Source organism: Lepisma saccharinum, chromosome 30 (genome assembly GCF_977018435.1).
Source record: "Lepisma saccharinum chromosome 30, izLepSacc3.1, whole genome shotgun sequence".
In the NCBI taxonomy this organism is placed as follows: domain Eukaryota; kingdom Metazoa; phylum Arthropoda; class Insecta; order Zygentoma; family Lepismatidae; genus Lepisma; species Lepisma saccharinum.
In genome coordinates this window covers 15,349,527-15,370,513 of record NC_139258.1, presented here as the reverse complement: position 1 = coordinate 15,370,513, position 20,987 = coordinate 15,349,527, and the positions used below count along the sequence as shown (strand labels likewise).

The 20,987-nt window shown below is 36.3% G+C and overlaps 1 protein-coding gene across 2 annotated transcripts in view; it reads right to left on the bottom strand.

Annotated features, from left to right (window-relative positions):
• Nucleotides 1-20,987, bottom strand: part of VhaSFD (V-type proton ATPase subunit VhaSFD) — a 28,095-nt gene that overhangs the window by 5,776 nt on the left and 1,332 nt on the right. Inside the window, exons 2-8 of one of the 2 annotated variants that reach the window (XM_083115592.1) lie at nt 19,195-19,276; nt 17,539-17,728; nt 16,542-16,760; nt 10,583-10,678; nt 7,625-7,830; nt 3,634-3,718; nt 2,471-2,649 (exon numbers count right to left, since the gene is read on the bottom strand). In XM_083115592.1, the coding sequence (XP_082971718.1) occupies nt 2,471-2,649; nt 3,634-3,718; nt 7,625-7,830; nt 10,583-10,678; nt 16,542-16,760; nt 17,539-17,728; nt 19,195-19,276 (1,057 nt within the window). The remainder of the gene's footprint in view (nt 1-2,470; nt 2,650-3,633; nt 3,719-7,624; nt 7,831-10,582; nt 10,679-16,541; nt 16,761-17,538; nt 17,729-19,194; nt 19,277-20,987) is intronic. The other variant, XM_083115593.1, reaches the window with a different exon arrangement.

Sequence of the window (20,987 nt, the reverse complement as noted above, 5' to 3'; positions counted from 1 at the left end):
TGCAAACTTCAACAAAACTTTCCAATAGCAAGTTTGGCGATCACCAAAGAGTTAGGCAACACATATAATGCAGCTATCCCATTTTATGCTGGTGACTGTACATTATGCCACAGATAACAAAAAATATTCAAGGGCATCTCCATGTAAGGAGATTATACTTAAAAAACACACACAAATAAAAAAAAAAAATAATAATTATAAATATAATGCACACCTTGAAATCATATTTATCTTTAAAGAAAAAAGCGATTGCTTAATGTGTAAACGTAATTGTTAAAAAGCAAACAATAACATTTAAAAAAATACACTTCTGAGTTTTCAACTACTACAAAAAAAAAAATATTTGAACAACTGCCTCTGAAATTTCAACAGTGCAATTGAAGTCACGGAATCAACATGTACAGTATAGCATATTGGTACATAAACCAAATGAAACAGTGCAACTGTTCAATATCTTCACAATAACGTTCCACACATGCTGCATAATGGTTCGAAATTCACCAGTGTTGCCACCTGTTGAGGAATATACAAGGTGGCTATGCTGTCTACTAGAAAACCCACATTTGAAGATCAGGTAGAGCAACTTTTCAATCATACTGTATTTTGTTTATATTTCATCACTGTCCTCATTCTCTAGGTTAATCACAATAATGAAGATGAATGATGAACTGGTGCACTTGATGATAGGACAAGCGCAAAGAACATTTATGCCTTACAGCATTCGAATATATGATTCTCAGCAAAACAACATGCTATGCTAACAACGGTGCCACAGCATATCCAATAACAGTAGTAGTGGTAGTCAGGCTCCCACCCAGGATTTTCTTGAGGGAGGGGCCAGATCCGTGTTTCATATATATTGTGGAACGATTCAAGGGAGACTCTCGCCAGACACCAGTGCTCGGTCAAGCGACAATTTACAAACACAAGGTAACATTCCACAAATAGCGGAAACAGATGACGTCAGGAGACACGGCATTCTTCGATACTAGCGGGTTCAAGCCCGTCATCGGCTGGCAAATATGGAAGTGCTGTCCAAGCAGCTAGGAAGTATTTGCCATCAGCTTAAAAGAGCTAGGCACCAGAATTCGCGGCTCAGTCAAGTCTCAGAATTCAAAGGACCTCCAGAAGAATACCAGCTACCAGGCGAAGACCTCGACACCTTTCAGGTCTCAGCCCAGCTCGGGGAAACCGAGACGAAGCTTTCGTCTAAGGCAACTGCAGTACATTCGCGAGTTGACTATCTTCAGTACCACGGCCTGCAACTTCAAGACCAGTGTGTGCTTCATCCACTGGGTATCGAACCTGGGACCCCTTGATTAGAAGGTGACGATATTACGCCATTGCGGAGGCCCACAGAATAGCTAGAAAAATCAGATGTGGCAAACTAGAAGTATTTTTTGTATCTGTATTTCCTTCTTTGTTACTTTTCCATCATTTATCTGCCACTTCTAGCTAATCTCAACATGAGAACGAATGATGCATAGATAAAACTGATGAAGGGACACTCACAATGAACAACCCATACCAATGAGCAAGGGAATGTGGTGACAAGATCAAAAGTTGACAAAGAAGTTACAGAAAAACAAGAACTTCCCCAAACACATCCTGTGTTCGGAGACTACAGACAGATGAACAGTTAGACGGAAACACAAAACCCTGAAGATGGGGACAGAAACAGTTTTCAGAATGTAGGTATGAATAGAAAGTAAAAAAAAAAAAAAACAGTGGTTAATAATTCAACACGAATCAATCACCACTGATCAGCTACAATGAAGAAAAACTATTAAGGTGGATCAAATGAAAACGGAACAGGGGCCACAGAATGAAATCAACAAGGTTTATTTCAAAAGTAACCTCCAAAGTTACACAAGCACTTGTCCCAATGTTTCACCAAGCGGTGAATACCCTGCTCGTAGAACTCCTTTGGTTGAGATCGGAACCAGTTGCGAACATTGTCCAAGTGGAAGCATCGACCCTTTAATGCCTTTTCTCAATGGACCAAATATATGGAAGGTGCATAGTGATAGATCAGGGCTATATGGTGGGTGTTCCAACACTGTCCACCCAAAAGTCTCCAAAGCGTTCTTTGTAAAAGCTGACATATGTGGTTGCACGTTGTCATGCAGCCAAACACTACAGAGGACAACATGCCAGGCCGTTTGGCCTTGATTGCTGCTCGGACGATACTACTGCCCGACCACCTATGCATATCATGTGTTCACGTGCGACTATCTAGGACAAGTCCATTATGCAGTAGGGGTTTCCTTCCTTACCTCCCGCTCAACCTCTACACAGGGTTGTCACCACACACATACATAAGTATAACCCAATACATCCACCGTTTTCATTTGATCCACCCTCATACATCACCATTATATCCAATCTATGAATAAATTTCGCAATGAAAGTTTATTATGCTACATAGTGTGAACTATACATAAAATCAACCATTGGGCACTGCACCCACCTTAAGTCTTGCACTGATGCCTGTAGTCTCTCATTGAGATATTCAACGTCGCTCACAATATCCTCATCGTCAAACTTCCTCTGTTCCAAGATGCTCAGCTGTTTCAGTACTTTACACTGCACCATAGCAATGCAATGCTCCTTGGCAACCTGCTTGTCTTCAGGTTTCTCTATCAAGTTCTATAAGAAATAACTAATGTTCACTATTTTCAGAGAAAAGCATAACAATGTGCATTTAATAGGTGAGGAACAAACTTAATTTGAACCTTATTATCCTGGCACAAGAGTAAGGTTACTTATTATGAACATAATTCATGTACATTAGTTTTGTAAAATAAATTTAAAAAAATGCAGTTTCACTATTCCTCAGGCAAAACGTATCAATTATGGTTAAACACATTTTAAGGTGGTGAAATAATTATTTAAATTATTGAAAGTATTATGCTATTGATACACATTTATTTCAATTTTAATAATGGTCTCAATCCTGAGGCAGGTAGGTAATGTAGATCAGGAATCTTTTCCAGTAATTTCAGTTTCTGTGCAGATCATGAGGCCCACACAGGGGGGCAACCCTGGGGGGTAAAGGCAGCTGGGCATGATGTTGATCACATGAACCCAACTATGGTGGAGATGAAGAATATGTGGAGCTCTATACTTGCACATCACCCCATATGCCTTCATGCAATGCATGTACATTCATGGACACTTCTGGGTTATAACAATCCCATTAACTTTCAGTGGAATTGTTAGAACCCAGGAGTGTCCATGACTGCACATTCTAATACACATTAGTTGAGCATACTAACCACATTTTTAGTACAATAAACCTATGTATTTTGGAATGTATGTTGATTGATTACAAGCAATAGAAATGTTCCTTTCACAATAAAAAAAAACAATTTGGCTGAACCTTACGTAAGACTTATCTCAGAGTAATTTTTTAGCAAAATTAAACAAATTGGATGTAAATACATCACATATTGATAGAAACAGGACAAAGAACGCTAGTGGATAAGGATCTAATAAATGTGAAATATACTATAAATTTGGCTGAGATGTTCCAGCATCAGAATCTGTAGGTGTTGGTAATAGTATTGGCTTGAGTATTGATTCAAAGTGGTTATATTGACTTAACCCTACCAAAAATACTCTTAGACTTACCCGGAACACAGCCAATATTATGCGTGTCACCTTCTCCTTCACGGAGTCACTCAAAATATCAGCAAGGATTGGTATCACATTGAATCTGCATAAAACAAAAAAGGATTAATTTCAGAATAACCCTCTTCTATTATTATCTACTTCCAAGTTTGGGTAAAAATCTGATAGTTCCCGGACACCTATAACTTTTTCGTTTTGTGAATTTTTGGCATTCGTACTTACCCATCTGCTTCGCGGAACATTCTTGAAGGTGCATTCACGTTTTTTTGATGAAAGTAATTGCAATTTTTTTTAAAAAAAAGTGTTTTTGTAACTGAAGAATGCAGTTTCCGCAAATGGGTTGTGGGGCTATGTGTCAATAATTCGTGGGGCTATGCGAGAATGGTTTGTGGGGCTACGCATATTTTTTTCGAAACCAATTTTTAACTATTGTAACCTATACGTGACCCTACCTAACCTAACCTTACCGGAAATGGTTCGTGGGGCTATGTGTCAGTGGTTGAATTTCCGCTATGAAACATTCCCACTTCACACAAAACACCTTCCAGATGTTAGACAATGCTACAGGAACTTATTACCGTAAGTAGTTTCTTCTGTAAAAATGAAGAAATCTGTCCGGGGAATATCAGATTAGTACCCAAGTTTGTACTGTAATGAGTGACTTCAGATGCTTCATGTCCATAATACCGTATTTACGTGTGTATAGTGTGCGCGTGTGTATAATGCGCACTCTGGTTTTTGATGGGTAAAAGTGACAAAAAATTATATCTCGTATATAATGCACAGTACAATCGAGTTTCAACAAATGGCTTTCTTACTTGTAGGTCGTAAAGCTGTTGCTATGCTGATCAACAGTGAATGGCATCATACCTATTCAATGAGTCACCTGTTGCTATGTGGACCAAGAGGAAAATATCCTCTTGTGTAAACAATAAGTCTCCAACCCATGCCACCCACCTCTCCCTCCATTGCGTTTAGCATCCCAAAGCTTTCACTCTTTACCCATCTTATTGATTCTGTAATAGTAGAAAGCACGATCAAAAAATTACCTTATGGATTTGCAGTGCTCAGGAAGTTATTTTGTATTATTCTCGCCCAACAAATACTGCTGATATGCATCCTACGTTACGGAAGGTGCATGCTCAAATTCTGCCCGAGTTGCACTGCTTTTCTTGATGTCGCAGAACATTACATTACAAAGTGAAAGATCGTGTGAAATGGCCTTCAAACTTCTATACATGGTGTTGCTCATTCCTTCTTTACTTTTTCTAAAAGAACTTCAAAATATATACCGTGACTAATGTAACATTTATACGAGACATATTCAGGACCTTCCAAATAGCAGTTAGCAGCACAAGATTTCTTCCATTAAGGAATTTACATACTATGTCATTATTTGGCCAGTAATACATTTTAATTTTTATTATCTTCTTCCTTACGTTTTCTTTCATCCAAAGTACCATAAAAATCAGAACGTTGCTTCATTTTGTGATGAACTTATTTCAACTGCATTTCACATTAGTGTCGTTATCTTGAATGGAATACTGTTTCCATATTCAGAAACTGCGGGATTTAAGCTTTATAATGATATATAACATGATATGATTCTATAAACATGAAAAATCAATGCAAGTGTCCAAAAATCATGGAATGACCCTGTACGGTTTCATGTTGGCTGTCTGAATTATTCCATGCATAATATGCACCACAGTTTTGGGGGACAAAAATTTTGGAAAAAAGTGCACATTATACATGAGTAAATACGGTTTATTTTAACCACTTTTTAAAGGTGGTTGAAAAACCAAAGTTTGAGTGATTGATTACTAAAGAAGTAATGGGTGCATCATTAATGAGGCTATTGGCTCCTTCTACTATGGAGGCAGGAGGCCTTCAGCAAAAACGATCCAATGTAAGTGATTTTAGAAAAATACATCTAAAGCAGATACAGCATGTCCGAAAATGATTATCGGGGTTTCAAGTAGTTGGTATATTGCAAAAGACGTAGGTGAATGTTTATATCGTACATGCCCGATCCGAACAACTGTGGGAGTTTGCTACCCTTTGCACTTATCACAGCAGCGTAGGTGTATTACAAGATGGTGACTCCTGTGTACAAGTCAGATTGTGTCATTGAATTTGTTGCAAGGTGTGATTCTGCAGTTTCAGTTCAGTGAGCTTTTACGACAGCGATTTGGAAGTGATCATTCATCTGATAACAACAATCGTCGATGGTTTAATAAGTGTCAAGCGAAGAGAAGAGTTCTGGAGGTCGAAGTGTGTCGAACGAAAGTGTCGAGAAGCATTGGGTTACCGGATTGATGTGTGGCTTGTCACGAAAGGTGCTCACATTGAACATTTATAAGATACACTATGTAAACTTGTCGAGCTGTTGTTCACTCCCATATAAGCTTTGTCCTTGTACATACACATATAAGGGAAATTAAACAACTACGAAACCCTGACAATCATTTTGGGACACTCTGTATAATGGAGGTAAACTCTCTATTAAAATCAAAGCACCTCTAATTTAATTGATTGATTGATTTGCTTTATTTTACTTTGCTTCTTGTGCTACTTTTGGCTAACTTGCAAAGATGAGGATGAGTGATGATATGATGAAATTGATGAATGAACACTCACAAACATCCATGCCCAGGCCAGGATTCGAACCCAGGCCTCCTGGCATCGTAGCGAGATGTGACAAAGCACCTCTAAAAACTAAAATTACTGTACCTCTGATAAAAGCTGAGGCTCTAAAATGACAATCACTACATATTAAATAAAAGTCATCACATGGATGGAAAACAAAAATCTCCACAGGTTTTATACTCCATGTGTCAGAGTCTTGTTTCCTGCAAGAATTGGTTTTCCAGAAAAGTCACCCTTTGCATCCTGAGGGAGCTTTCAGACCAAATCGATGGGCAACACTTGTTGCTTGGAAATGAACCTTTCGTACACGAGTAACATGACAAACTGCACATGTAGCTTGTGTGTCGCTCAGATTGGACCACTTTCTCAACAGTATGTGCAGTTTGTAGTCGTGTCGTTTGTCACCTCAGCGTGAAACTCATATCACACTTGTCATTTCTGGCATGTCACTTCGGTCTGATAGCTCCCTAATATTTTTTTATAATCATACGAGGGTTGGAGCATAAGTCATGGCAACTATTTTTTTTTCACGAGTATGTGGGATTGGCATCAAAATCTTAAATATACAAATGGAAGAGGGCAGTGTATGTTACTGTGGAATGTATGAACAATGCAGATATATGTGTACCAGGTATAGGATAGAGAACCAAACACAACATCCTTAAGGATAGCATCGTTCCACATGTGTTTACAAGGCAGAAAGCACACATTAGCTTTACAGGAACAAAAGAGATGCATACTACAGTAGAACACTACTCTTCACAGTTTCCACCAGCTTCCTGTGGTATTCTCTGCCATTTCACATCCGAAGAATGGCTATTTTGATACATGAACGCTGTTAACAATGAGAGATGGCAGTTCAGTCAACAATGAATTACCACTGCCTTCTGTACGATAATCATTCATCACATTGCAACAGATACTACAGGTACCATGTTTTCTCGGACATACGATAATATTGTGGTACCACCGTTTAATTTTGAGAAAAAATTTAAGTTGCCATGACTTATGTCCCAGCCCTTGTATTTATATTTTTTTCTAATTCTCCTGTGGTTATTTTATATTACCTTTTTTTTTTTTTTTTTTTTTACCTCATCACAATGTTGAGGATAAATGATGAACAAATCAAATGGATGATACACCCAGGTCTTGACCAGGATTTGAACCTGCAGCTTAGCAGTAGTGATGCTGACCACTACACCATGAAGATGGCATACCCCAGAATATGTTTTCCATCACAAAAAACATCCAATAAAAAAATTCACATTAGTTCTTTCACATCCTTATTTTACTTCACTACATAAGCAACAAGAGAATATGCATGATCTGTTCAATTACTTACTTGTTCATCTTCTCAGCAAGCAGGGGGTTGAACGTGAGGACCCACAAACAGAACGTGAGTTGATACTGAACCTGGAAGTTGACTCTGCCTGACAACACACTCACCAAAGTCGAGATACCATCAACGGCTACAAAGCCAAAACGGTACTCATCAATTCGTAGCATCATTTGCAGGCACCTTCCTACAGACTGCATGTACTCATTTGCCTGCAAAAGGCATCAGAAATAATACACTGTGCGAAATTTTAAATATATCAATATGAATTATAGCTTTCCTGGCTACGTGATTCGAACAGATGTTCTCGGGTTACCAATCATGGCATATGGAAGCCATTGCCATTTCACAGGAAAGTGCCAATCTCAACAGGGACGTGGGACTCCAGCTCAGTCACACCAGGAACCACTAATCCGTAAAACATGACACCAGCCAATGAGAACACCAGGATCCAGAGAGAGCCAATAGGAACATAGAGTCCAAACTCCGCCCCTTCCAAGTCATATATACAAAGGCTGTTGCAGAGAAGGTGAGACAGATTTTTTCCTGGCTTGGCAACACTGCCTATGGTTTCGGCACAAGTCGCGTCGTGTAGGATGACTCATTCTGTTTCCGTAGCAAGTTGTCACATGTTGCGAAACCACGTTAGTGAGCAGCTGTGTCGATTTACGTGGAACGTGTTTCGTTTACCCCTCCAGGTTTTTGTGTATAACATTGCTTTTCGCGATGAACAGCGACATGCCATACAATTTTGTTGGCGTTTAGGGAAAAGTGCTGCGCAAACATATGCAATGTTTCAACAGGCATATGCTGATCAAGACAGACTGAGTAGAGCCACAGTATTACCAAGGAGTCATTGAGACTCTGAGCCAGCACGTAGCAAAAAAGAGGCCGCATTTGAAGAACCCAGTCAGATTGCACCACGCTAACGCACGCCCGCATACCGCGCGGGCTTTTCAGGATTACATGACAAAGAGAAAAATAGAAATTTTCCTGCATCCAGCATACATCCCGGACCTTGCACCTGGAGACTTTTGGCTATTTCCACTTTTAATGGCTGCTTTACGTGGTCGTAATTTCATGACGAACAAAGAAGTGATCACCGCAGTTCAAGTTTTCTTCAGTTTGCTACCTGACGACGAATTTTCAAAGACAATCACAAAGTGGCAGGAGCGTATGGACGCTTGCTTAGCAGTCAATGGTGCCTATTTTGAGAGATGTACGTCTACTCGATATGGCTGATTCTGAATAAAAATTTTGTGGTTTGTAATTTTTTTGTTTCATTTTAATGATTCTTGGAGGGGTCCATGTAAATGCTTGTCTTTTAACTGCTACGCAGTCACGACTTTTTGACCTATTACACTCATTTTGGTCTCAATCGGCAGCTAATGAACCAAATTTCCACCCTAGTACATTTGCTAGCCAATGGAGGTCGCTGTTTTTATATACAAGAATTAGTCTCACCTTCTCTGCGACAGCCTTTGTATAACTCTACACCGGTCTCCATTTTTACATTCCCTGAAGATGAGAGCAACGTATGCACTTGAAATGTTGGAAGCTAATGCTGATTTAACCTGACTGGTAACACGAGAACATCTGTTTGGATTTAAATATCTCCTTACGGCTAATATTTATTCTCTTCATTGTAAAGAATATGCATACACAGAGCAGCAATACAACTGCAATGTTTCATAAAGCACTTATGAAAATGAATTTTGTTAAAAAAATAAAAATGAGTCAATATAGATCTATTCCGTAACATCTTGACTGGGCATGATGTATAAATGTTTTTCTGTTACAGAGGGCACGACATAAAATTTGTCCATGCTATTTGGTGGATATCATCCTAGGGGTATGACAAGATCAGCCAACCTCACAACTCCTCTTTAAATACAGTAACAACTGCATATCCCAGAACTTCTATAAGGAAACCTGTAAATACGGAAGAAGAAAAAAGTCCCCAGAACGGACCGATTTTATACCTGAAAATAACCTGCTTAAGGTGGAAACGGAACACCATTTAAAGACCAACGAGATGTTTTTATTCTCAGTAAGACGGAAATTTCTTCCTTTATTTTTTGGCTCGCAAGAAAACAATGCAATACTGTAAGTGGAACAAGCCTCTGTTGCCACTCGTTTATTGGTAACATTGGCGATATGAAAGAACGCACTACAATACTCATAGCTGTTACGATTCAGTTTCTTTCTTTCGTCTCTTACCCTCTTTCTCCACCTTTCTTTGTCTATTTCTCCTCTGTTCTTTCATCATCTTTCTATTTTTATTGTTATCTCTCTTTTTTCTTCACTTTTATCTCAATCTTTCTTCACCTCTCATATTCCATCTTTCAATCTTTCTCTTTCCCTCTATGCACATCGCGCTACGATGCCAGGGGTCCCAGGTTCGAAAAGATACATAAGTACATACTGTACGTTCTTACAATACTGTAAAAAGTGTACCAACATGTTGTGTAGTTACATAATTGTAATCTCTGCCATGCTTATTGCGACTGTATCGCATTTTTATTCATGTACGTACATGCATTAGTACTCTACATTATAAGTAATACGAAATGTAAATCCATTTTCCATTATTCCCTGCAGCGCTCTATACTGTATTTAAAGTCAACCCTCTATAAGAAGGAAAACTGCTAAGACGGTAAATTTTGCTCGGAACCATCATGTTCTGGGATATACAGGTTTTACTGTATTTGTTATTTTCTGCACCAAATAATTTAAGTAAACTATCCAAATACCAATTACTTTATCAGAAATGTTATCCTTAAGACTATCACACTACAATAATAAATTTAGGTGCAACGTAACCACATTACCATAACTATAATCTATTAAAAGGAGTTAAAAAAAGAGTAACTCTTTAACTAGTTAGTCTCAATGTTGTTTTTTTTTTTAAAAAAAATGGTTTATTCTGTAAACACTCATCCAAAGCTTCAGGAATTCACCAACCGGGTGTTCATCTGCAACTGACGATCCATCAACCGACTCATCCGAATCCTGGGAAAGTGGAGCCTCATTCATTTGTACCTCACTTAGAGTCTCACTCTACAAGGCAAACGAAACCTTTAAAAACCTTCTCAAGAAAAACATTCAGCAAGAGGAAGCCATGGGTAAGCAGCGCTCGCAACTACATCCTCCTCCAAGCTAGACAGCTGAATTCTTCACTTGATGAACAGCAGACCTCTCACCATAGCAGCCACAATGTTTTAGACACAAAATTATTATCCAAAGTCTTCCACTTGGTGACTTGGCAGTAATTCTTGTTAATAACCATGAAGCAGTTTCCTTATATTCACTAGTAAAAAGCCTTATGTATACACAAACAAAAACACATTCTATGTACTTACTAATTCCATCTATTCACAACAGCTGCTATAACACAATAATGCATAAAGTAGATACAAAAAGAAAGTTTTTCAATACTTCAGCACAATATTAGTGCAAAGCAAGTAATTAAAGGACATAGAAAACTAAGTATCAGTGAAAAACTAAATATGCTGACCAAGGCAGTAATTTATTTTATTAAAAACATAAACTAAACGTAACGTTTCAACCTTCTAGCAAGGTCTTCATCAGACTCTGTATCAAGTACAAAAGTAACAAGATACACAAAAAGGGCATTATATATACACAAACATTACTCCCTCCAGACTATTAGAAAGTTGTTAGGAACTTTCTAGCAGCTGGCTTTCACTTTCCAACTGTACTTTCACCTAAAATGCTAAACATAATTACTTTCATATAGAATGTGAAGAGATATTCATATAGAATATCTCACGCTGAAAGACAGGTTGAAACAACATAGGGATGATGTACGACTTATAAGAGAGAGAAATGCAATATTTAAACACACGAGAGAAACAGGACATGACATGGAGTGGGATGAGGCTAAGCAGATAGGATGGGAGAAGAGAATGCTAGTGAGAAAATGGAAGGAAGCCAAGGAAATAGAGAAGAAAGGTGAAGCAGACATAATGAACTGGAATGGGGGACTGAAGTTAAACAAAGAATGGAAGAAGGTGTTAGAAAGAGTAGAAAGGACAAGAGAGAAAGAGGAGAGGAGAAGGGAGAAAAATGAAGGAAAAAGAGCGTGAGATATTCTATATGAATATCTCTTCACATTCTATATGAAAGTAATTATGTTTAGCCTTTTAGGTGAAAGTACAGTTGGAAAGTGAAAGCCACCTGCTAGAAAGTTCCTAACAACTTTCTAATAGTCTGGAGGGAGTAATGTTTGTGTATATATAATGCCCTTTTTGTGTATCTTGTTACTTTTGTACTTGATACAGAGTCTGATGAAGACCTTGCTAGAAGGTTGAAACGTTACATTTAGTTTATGTTTTTAATAAAATAAATTACTGCCTTGGTCAGCATATTTAGCTTTTCATAATCATGGAAACAAGGCTTAATGGTGTTATAAGTATCAGTGTTACATGGTCACAAATATACATGCTGTGATAAGTATAAAACTATTTCAAAGTTCAAATACCATAAGTACACGTGTTAATATGGTTTTTAATGTGAAAAATACATACTTTCTTAAACAATAAGATTAGTTACTATCAGTCTGTTAACTTGTACTATGTTAGTTTTAACAAATATTTATCATTAATGGGAGAATCAAAAAGGAAATACACTGGGATTAACTTGCATGGCTTGTTACAATCCAATATCCACACAAAAAGGTTCCGTCATGTCTGGGACTTGAATCCAAGACATTCTATATGCTAGTAAGATGCAAGAAACATTACACCACCCACCTTCACAACTAAATAAGAGGCTGCATCCTGAGAAGTATAGTACATTATACTTTTGTAAATTATTAATTAACCTGCTATAGTATTAAGCTATATTTTCAAGTACCGAAGAAGAGAAGGTTCCCGATGTGAATCTTATGGACAGTTTAAACTTCCTGTACATGATCGATAACAGCTGAAAGTGTACATATAAAGTCCACAATTTCAATTGCAAATTGGAAGTATCATATTTACACATGTATAATGAACACAGTTTTTGATGGGGAAAAGGGACTAACAATTATCACGTATATAATGCACAGTACAATTCAGGTTTAAGAAATGGCTTCCTTAGTTGTAGGTCGTAAAGCTGCTATTGTGCTGATCAAGGGTGAATTACATCATACCTATTCAATGAGTCACCTGTTGCTATGTGGACCAAGAGAATAATATATTCTTGTGTATGAAATGAGTCCCCCTTCCCTCCACTGTGTCTAGTATCACAAAGCTTTGACTTCTGTAACCACCTTGTTTATACTGTAGTAGGTGAAAGGGAGATCAAAATTATGTTATAGATAAGTGCCCAAGAAGTTACTTTCTATTATTTCTCGCCCGACAAATACTGCTGATACACATCCCATGTGAAAGGAGGTGCATGCTCGAATTCTGCCAGAACAGCAAAGTGTTGCTTTTCCGATGTCGCAAAACATTCAGTTACAAAGTGAAAAATCATGGAAAATGGCCATTTCACTATTTAGTGTTTTTTATAAAAATATTATTACTAAAGAAATCCAACTTGCATTTCTGCCTGTTGATATTTACATGTTATATGCAGTGACATAGTGAAAACATCCATGGCCTTAATGTTGGTTGTCTGCAGTATTCCAAGCATAATATGTGGGTTAAGTCATAAGGGAAGGGCATTTTTTTTCTGAGATTTTGGAATTTTCCAGTTGCTTTCCTCCCCCTGCGTCCATATTATGTACACTCATGTGTATATATGTGGTCCGAATCTATGGTTCATTCCTATAACGGTACTTGATTTGTCCATCTAGGACAATTAGCCTCCGACCTACAGTCATCTAAATGAAACTCTGCATTTTGCTAAAAAATGGCCCGGTTCCGGGGATGCTTACATGGCAAAATGGGATCGGGTATCAACAGGTTAAAGTGGGATCCGAACCACTATCTGCCTCCACCAGGTATCAAATCCGGGACCCCTTGGTTACAAGGTGACGACGCTACCACTATACCATCGAGGATGTACCACACATGAAGAAGATCCCTACTAAAATGTATTCAGTTTTAGTAAGAATTATTTCTCTTTTAGTCTACGGTAACTACAAGCATAAAAACACAGTTTTTCGTTGTGACATTTGAGGAGCACACACGCTCCCTTCATCAGACATTTATTTTTAGTTTGATTAATGATACAGTTATAACATATAACAATGGTTAAATTTTTTAACAAAAAAGAATCAGTTATACAATGGATGTTATCAATGTAGAACAGCCACAGTCTGAACTTCGCCCATGAATAAAGAATTTCTAATTCTAATTCTAATGTTACATTGTTGAAATATAGCAACTTAACTGTGAAACAAGCAGTCTGTTTTATTTTTATTTCAGATTAAAATTTTGATCACACACTGTGAAAGCAATGAAGATTTTGAAATGCCTGATGATATTAGGGATTCATAATTTTTAAATAAAAAAGAATGTGATCAAATTTTTTATCCAAAATAAAAATAAAACAGACTGCTTGTTTCACAGTTAAGTTGCTATATTACAACATCCATTGTATAACTGATTCTCTTTTGTTAAGAAAATTTAACCATTGTTATAAGTTATAACTGTGTGTTTAATCAAACTAAAAATAAATGTCTGATGAAGGGAGCGTGTGTGCTCCTCAAATGTCACAACGAAAAACAGTGTTTTTATGCTTGTAATAACTGTTGACTACAAGAGAAATAATTCTACAATGCAAGCAATGCGTACATACAAGAACAATTTTTAGTAAGAATTAACTGGTTATTCATTACATATAAATAGCACACTGCCTTGAATATAACGCCAAATTTTATAATTGCAGTTAATCTTTGTTATTCAAGCATATATTTTTTAATTATTTCTTTTAGTTCAACACAAAAACTACTACTCTCATCTGACATAAACCTCTTCCACAGAAATAACACAACTATTACACTACATAAACATATTATTTGCATTATCACAGCAGTCATAAGTAAACATACTAATTGTAGTTATTAAAATAACATTAATCAAACTTTAAAATATGCAAAAAATACACTGGCATAAACTGTAGTCATTAATGAACAGAACATTATTACTGATGTTCAAAAATTTATCGAATACCTCATAATATCAACATCACTAAAGCTAAAAATCTAACTGCTACAATAACAAAAGACTATTATAATTCTTATATATCTTGACAAATTTTTAGATTGGTCATTTAATGCTACATTCAATCTATTCTGAGTTAATCATAAAGAAGAATGAAAGCACAAATATATTGGAAGGACTGTTATCTTTAGGTGCAAGAATAAGATATTGAGTGTATCACGTATCTTATACACAGAGGATCACTAAGGACAAGGATCTAAATTTTTATAAAATAGGATATTTTTACCATATTCCTGTTGTAGGAGAATCTCTATTTTTCAAGTAGTATTAACTTTACACCAATGGAAGTCAATTAATCAAAATGATGTACATTTAGGTCTGTTAGCTAAATTAATGACTTATCTGACTTACAAATTGAATATGCGTGTGTTTTACTAGGTGCATTATTACATTGTGTTCTCGATTTGCACATATTAATGCAAAATACCGTGCCTCATTAGTGTCTAGATGCATAACAATAATCACTACAAAATACTTGTCTCACATAATCCTAGTTTTTTTATAAAAAAAAGTATATATTATACTCAGCCATATGCCTCCACCATAGGGTGACCATAATATTTTGACCCAAAAATGGGACATATCAAGGAAATCAGCTTACCCCTCCCCCTTTCCTGAAAAATTGGTTTAGGCCTAATTATAAAATTGTTATTATTCATTCAAGGATTGATCACATAAATGAAACATCATAAACAGTAAATGAAATATGATCTCCCATTGTCAAAAGGTATTCATTATTCTCAGTATGATTTACATAGTCTCTCTCGTCCTTTCTGATCAACCTTTAATGCTGAAGTTGAGTAATGCCAGAAGTATTTAGCAGAAGAAACAATCTTCTTGGGAGCAGCTTTATCCTTCATCAATCATGTATAGATCTCCCCGAAAACCTTACCCCACATATCAGACAACTTAGATTTTTCTTATGAATTCGTGTCAAGATGCAGGAACTTCAAATTCTTTTTGCAATTTCGTAAAGAAACTGCATGCTTATTCACTGCTCTACATACAAAACAATGACTCACTTTAGCATGAAATGTGTCTCAAATTTAGACCTGGTTTCCAAGGTAACTTCTACTTTTATAAAACGGGACAAATAGTAGCTTTTTAATAATATGGACGGGACGACCGGTACACACATCTGAAATGGGTCTCTCCCAGTCAAATCGGGACGTATGGTCATCCTGCTCCACCAGGGATCAAACCTAGGACCTTTTGATTACGAGGCAACAGCATTATCATTATGCCATCGAGCAGGCCCACATAATCATTGAGAAAATATGTCTACAAGATGTAAAATCAAAATACACTTAAGCTACAGATTAATTTAGAACTCATGCAGAACACTAACGCTAAAATCCTTGTAGATCTGATTTTCAGTAACTAACTATTTTACCTGCCAGAAGTTACAAACAATTAAAAGGGCTGAGCCAATATCACTTTGAACTAATATCGATACTCTCGCCAAATCTCACCGATACCGATGCTTGGAAACTGTAATAATTAAGTTGTTCAAAATATATTTTAATGTTAGTGTGTAAGTATTCCATTCTAATAATTATTATATGCATAAATTTACAAAGATTTTTACTTTAAAATATTTGAGAATTACATCAGAATATTAAATTACATGTTATCACAAAACTGGTGGAAATTTTTTTAACAACTCTGCATCGGCTCAGCTCTAATAATTAATGTAAGAAATTTCATGCAACATTCCAAGGAATAATGACTATTAAACTCATTACATTTTGCTTGAGTTGGTCCTTCAACCAAGTCAAGTAGAAATGAAGATCTGATCTATCCATCAGCTCCTGACTCCAACAAGCAATCTTGGCGATTATCCTCGATGTCATATGCATGATGAAACCATCGGGGCGGTTAAGAAGGTTCAAGAATGGTCCCCACACAGACTCACGTTTCTTGGATGAGTGCTCGCGAAATATCTCGACTCGAGACTTGTCCTCCTGGAGATAATAATCATTATTTATTACTCTTAATTAAGACAAACCTTTGCGTTTTACAAGCACAAAAAGTACACAGGAAAAGGTACGCTTCCCTGCTGCACTTCTTTTCTTCCAAGCGATTAATTTCTAACAGTCCACTGCCTTCATTATTGTAGGCCAGTGGTTCTCAACCTTTGTAGTACCACAGCCCCGTAAACTCTTCTTTAAAGTCAATGATCCGATTTCAATAATTACACTCATTGATACATATCTATGTGTTTTTAACTTCATAAATTAATATGCATCCATGAAATTAAATATGCTCCAAAGTTGTCTTCAACTATATATCCTAATCACAATTCATGTATACACAAGCATAAAAATTAAGAATTACCCAAAAGTGTCAGAAACGCAAAGTAAAATAAAACACTCATTCACTCAAAAACATACAACAATAAAAATTTGGTATTTAATGCAAAGTTCATATTTTACATAAAAAAAAAAACTAGAATAGAATAGAATTTGATTCATACACAATCAGAATTTGGAGCCTGATATTAATTATGTAACAATAAATTTCAAAACACAGAAATGTGGACTTGTATAAAAATAACATATAGGGTGTTCATCTTGTTTTTACTCATGATTTAAGTAACTGATTCTGAGGAAGACCTGAATTTCAAGGGTCGAAATGTTATTGCACTTTAATTTTAGTGCTGTTATTATGCTCCTATTTTTGTTTGTTTGTATTCAATTCACAAAGCTTATTCATTCACGAAAAATCAGGAACTGAACTTACCTGAAGCATGTCATCTATCATGACAAGAATGTATTGAATTGTCTGATCCTTTGAAACATGTCCTAACAAGTTTAAAAATGTTCGAGCACACTGGCCCCTCTGGGTTTTCAAAATCTGCTCTCTCTTCTCAAAATCTGCATTATCAAATGCTGTTATAAAATTATAATCTTCTGGAGATATCATTTGAGACCTGAAAGAGTTAATATTTCACTTGAACTTTTCATTTTTTTTAAAAAAATGGCGAAATACATTCAGCTACAAAAACAAGCAAGGTTGCTTCATTGATTGGACTTGATTCTATTTATTTTAATTTTCAGATAAACAACTTTGAAAACTACTGCATCATTGATTTATGAAATTATGTAAAAATATATTCATGAAAGAATACTAGTAATAAATTTATCTTTAGCAATCATATCAAGCATCTCTTGAGTATATGCTCACATGAAAAGTGGTAGACTATCCATCTCACCACCAAAGTTCACAGGCTCAAGTTCCAGCCTGGCTATGAGTGTTCTTTGCAAGTGTCCCTTCGTTAATTTTATCGGTAACACTTTCATATAGGTGAGACAGATTTCTTACTTTTTACAGGAGAAAGTACTTACGCAAATCATTTTCTGTAGCGATGTGGAAGTTCGTGAATGTAGTTTTGATCCATTTTAATGTGAATGCATGTTGTTTTCTGCGAAAATCTATGTCCGACACGCTGTTTCTGCTGCCGCCATTTACTTTCTGCATGAGAGCACAATGTTCCATGTGTTAGATGACGTAAACCTTGTAGTCAGTGTTTCAAACCACGCCGTGTCTTCGATACAAGATGACGTGTCAGGGATGCGCTGTGAAGTTGTTGCCAGGTGTGGAAGTGTCGAGGATGCGCTGTGAAGTTGTTGCCAGGTGTGGAAGATGCTGTTGAATTTTTAATTCAACATCGAATCGTGAAGAAAGAAGTGGAATGCAGGACGTGGAAAGTTAAAATTCAAAAGAATTCCGTGTATTTTCTTTCATCAAGAAAAAAAAACCGATGTTGTCCGTATATGCTAAATTGAACGAAATGAGTGCTACTGGAACCTAATCTAGCAGGCCTAACCTAACCTCGTAGGCATACCTCATCCCCGTGATGGTTCATGGGGCTATCGTGAATTATTGGGTCTAACGTCAATGGTTTGTGGGGCTACCTGTGGATGGTTTTTGGGGCTAACACCAATGGTTTAATAATTACTCTTTATGTCAAACAATGAACTTTTTCATGAAAAAATCCGGGCACGATAGTTTTTCTTCGGTAAACAAGGTTGCAACACTCGAAAAAACACTGGCACAACGCGCGATGAATGGGTACGCTATCACCATATTGTGTGTGGAAATAATGAAGAACAGTAAGTACTCGGTAATGTAAGATATAGACATTATTTTCGGTAGAAATTCATTACTTCACCTAAATAAATGTTCCGCAATGCATAGTAGTATGTTATCAATGTAAAAGAGTGGGAAATAAATGTTTCGAAGGTGTCTCACCTATATGAAAGTAGTACCATTTTATCTAATCATCATTATTATTGTGGATAGCCAAAAGTGGTAGAAAAGTAACACTAAATAAATATACAAATGCAATTTCTAAATTACAAATTCTAATATTTCAAATGGTTTCTTATAACTTACTGAAGATATGACTGCCAATTTATCCTCTGGCTACGAATTTCTGTCGCCTGCTGTTGCAACACACTTGTTGCTGCCAGCATATCTGAAATAAGAAATGTATTTAACGTAAAATGGGATGTGTGATGCATGCATGCATGCATGTTCTCTATGATTTAAATACACCACAACTACTAATTATTAGTACAACACTGCTATAACTTACAATTGCCCATACAGGAGCACAAACACTCATAAAAATTAAGTCAACTTTTGATATTATACCCTATCTACCTTTGTTATTGAGACTTATAATAGCACGAATGCGTATTACTCACTTAAGATAAACAAAATAATGTCTTTATTAAAAACAAAAAAACCTTTTCCTAAAAAAAACACTAAAATTGCTTACTTACGATTAGTCCAATGTTGACAATCAACACTAGACTACTGGCTAATCGTAAGTAAGCAATTTTAGTGTTTTTAGATATATAGCCTATATATATATATTTTTAATAAAAATATTATTTCGTTTATTGAGACTTCAGCAATGGCATCTTACCTTCAGGATTGCCTACAATTCTCACTAGCCATGCTGCATGCTGTGTCTATTTAGATTTTGTTGGCTTAAATATTATATGATGGGTGTAGTCTAAGGATAGGCTAATTACTCTGTAGTTTAACCCCATTTTTTCCCCTGGAAGTAGTTGAGGTTAAAAGTGTGTGCTGCACTTATTGTCAGCTTTCACCTCTCCCTGTAATGCTGTCCATCACTACTCTCAAGTATATTTACACTAGAAATTAGGCTTCAATGTCATTGATGTTAGAAAATACATAATTGTTCAAAATACCTGTTGGTAAAATTGAGAGTTGACTTACATAAAATACTTGATGATTTGTCAAATTATAATTATAATCTGTCCTAAATTAGTGTAAAGCCTATAATTCATAAATCAGAACGTTTAGATTTTTATAAACTTAATTCTACTTATGTAACTTTCAGTAACAGTTAGATATAGCGACAACACATTTCTTTAAATTTACAGGAGAAAAGATGGGAAAGTACTTACGGAATTGAGTTCCTGTGGACTTTTGGAAGCTGGGAAGAGTGTTTCTTCCATTCATGCAACTTATTCGGCCGGTAAATAATGTAATTTTTGACATTCATGTATCTCCGTTGCACGATAGCTCGTGCCACCATTACCGTCGACTACGTGAATCAAATGTTCTGTGCATTCGATTATGTAACCCCCTGTCAGTGTAGCACCAAGCGGTAGTTTTACATGATGATGTGTGAGCGTTTCTTATTTTTCCAATTTAATTTTCTGTTTGCCTAACCTAATCTTCCGTGAATGGTTTGTGGATCAATTTTAGCCTAAAAACCATCATTTTTCGGTTAATAAGTGTTAGCGTGGCAACCACGTGGTAGTTTTACAAGATGACATGTGAGCAGTTTTTTTTTTTCAATCCAATTTTCTGTTTGCCTAACCTTACCTTCCGTGAATGGTTTGTAGATCAATTTTCGCTTAAAAACATTTTGTGCGGCATTCATCAGTTCATACGTTTGGTAACACTGCATATCAGCTGACGATAGACAACGTGAGTCAAGATTTGGCCGCCAATTACCAACGCCCAATAAATATTTATGTTAAAAATATCACTTCTTTCATTGAAAAAAGTAATCCCAAGTTGAAAAATGTTCCGCTATGCATATGAGGTAAGTACAAATGAAATTAATTTGAAAATAATACTACCATAACTTTCATATAGAACCATATATATATTGGTATGACTTAAGATGACCGGACCCCTCTCCG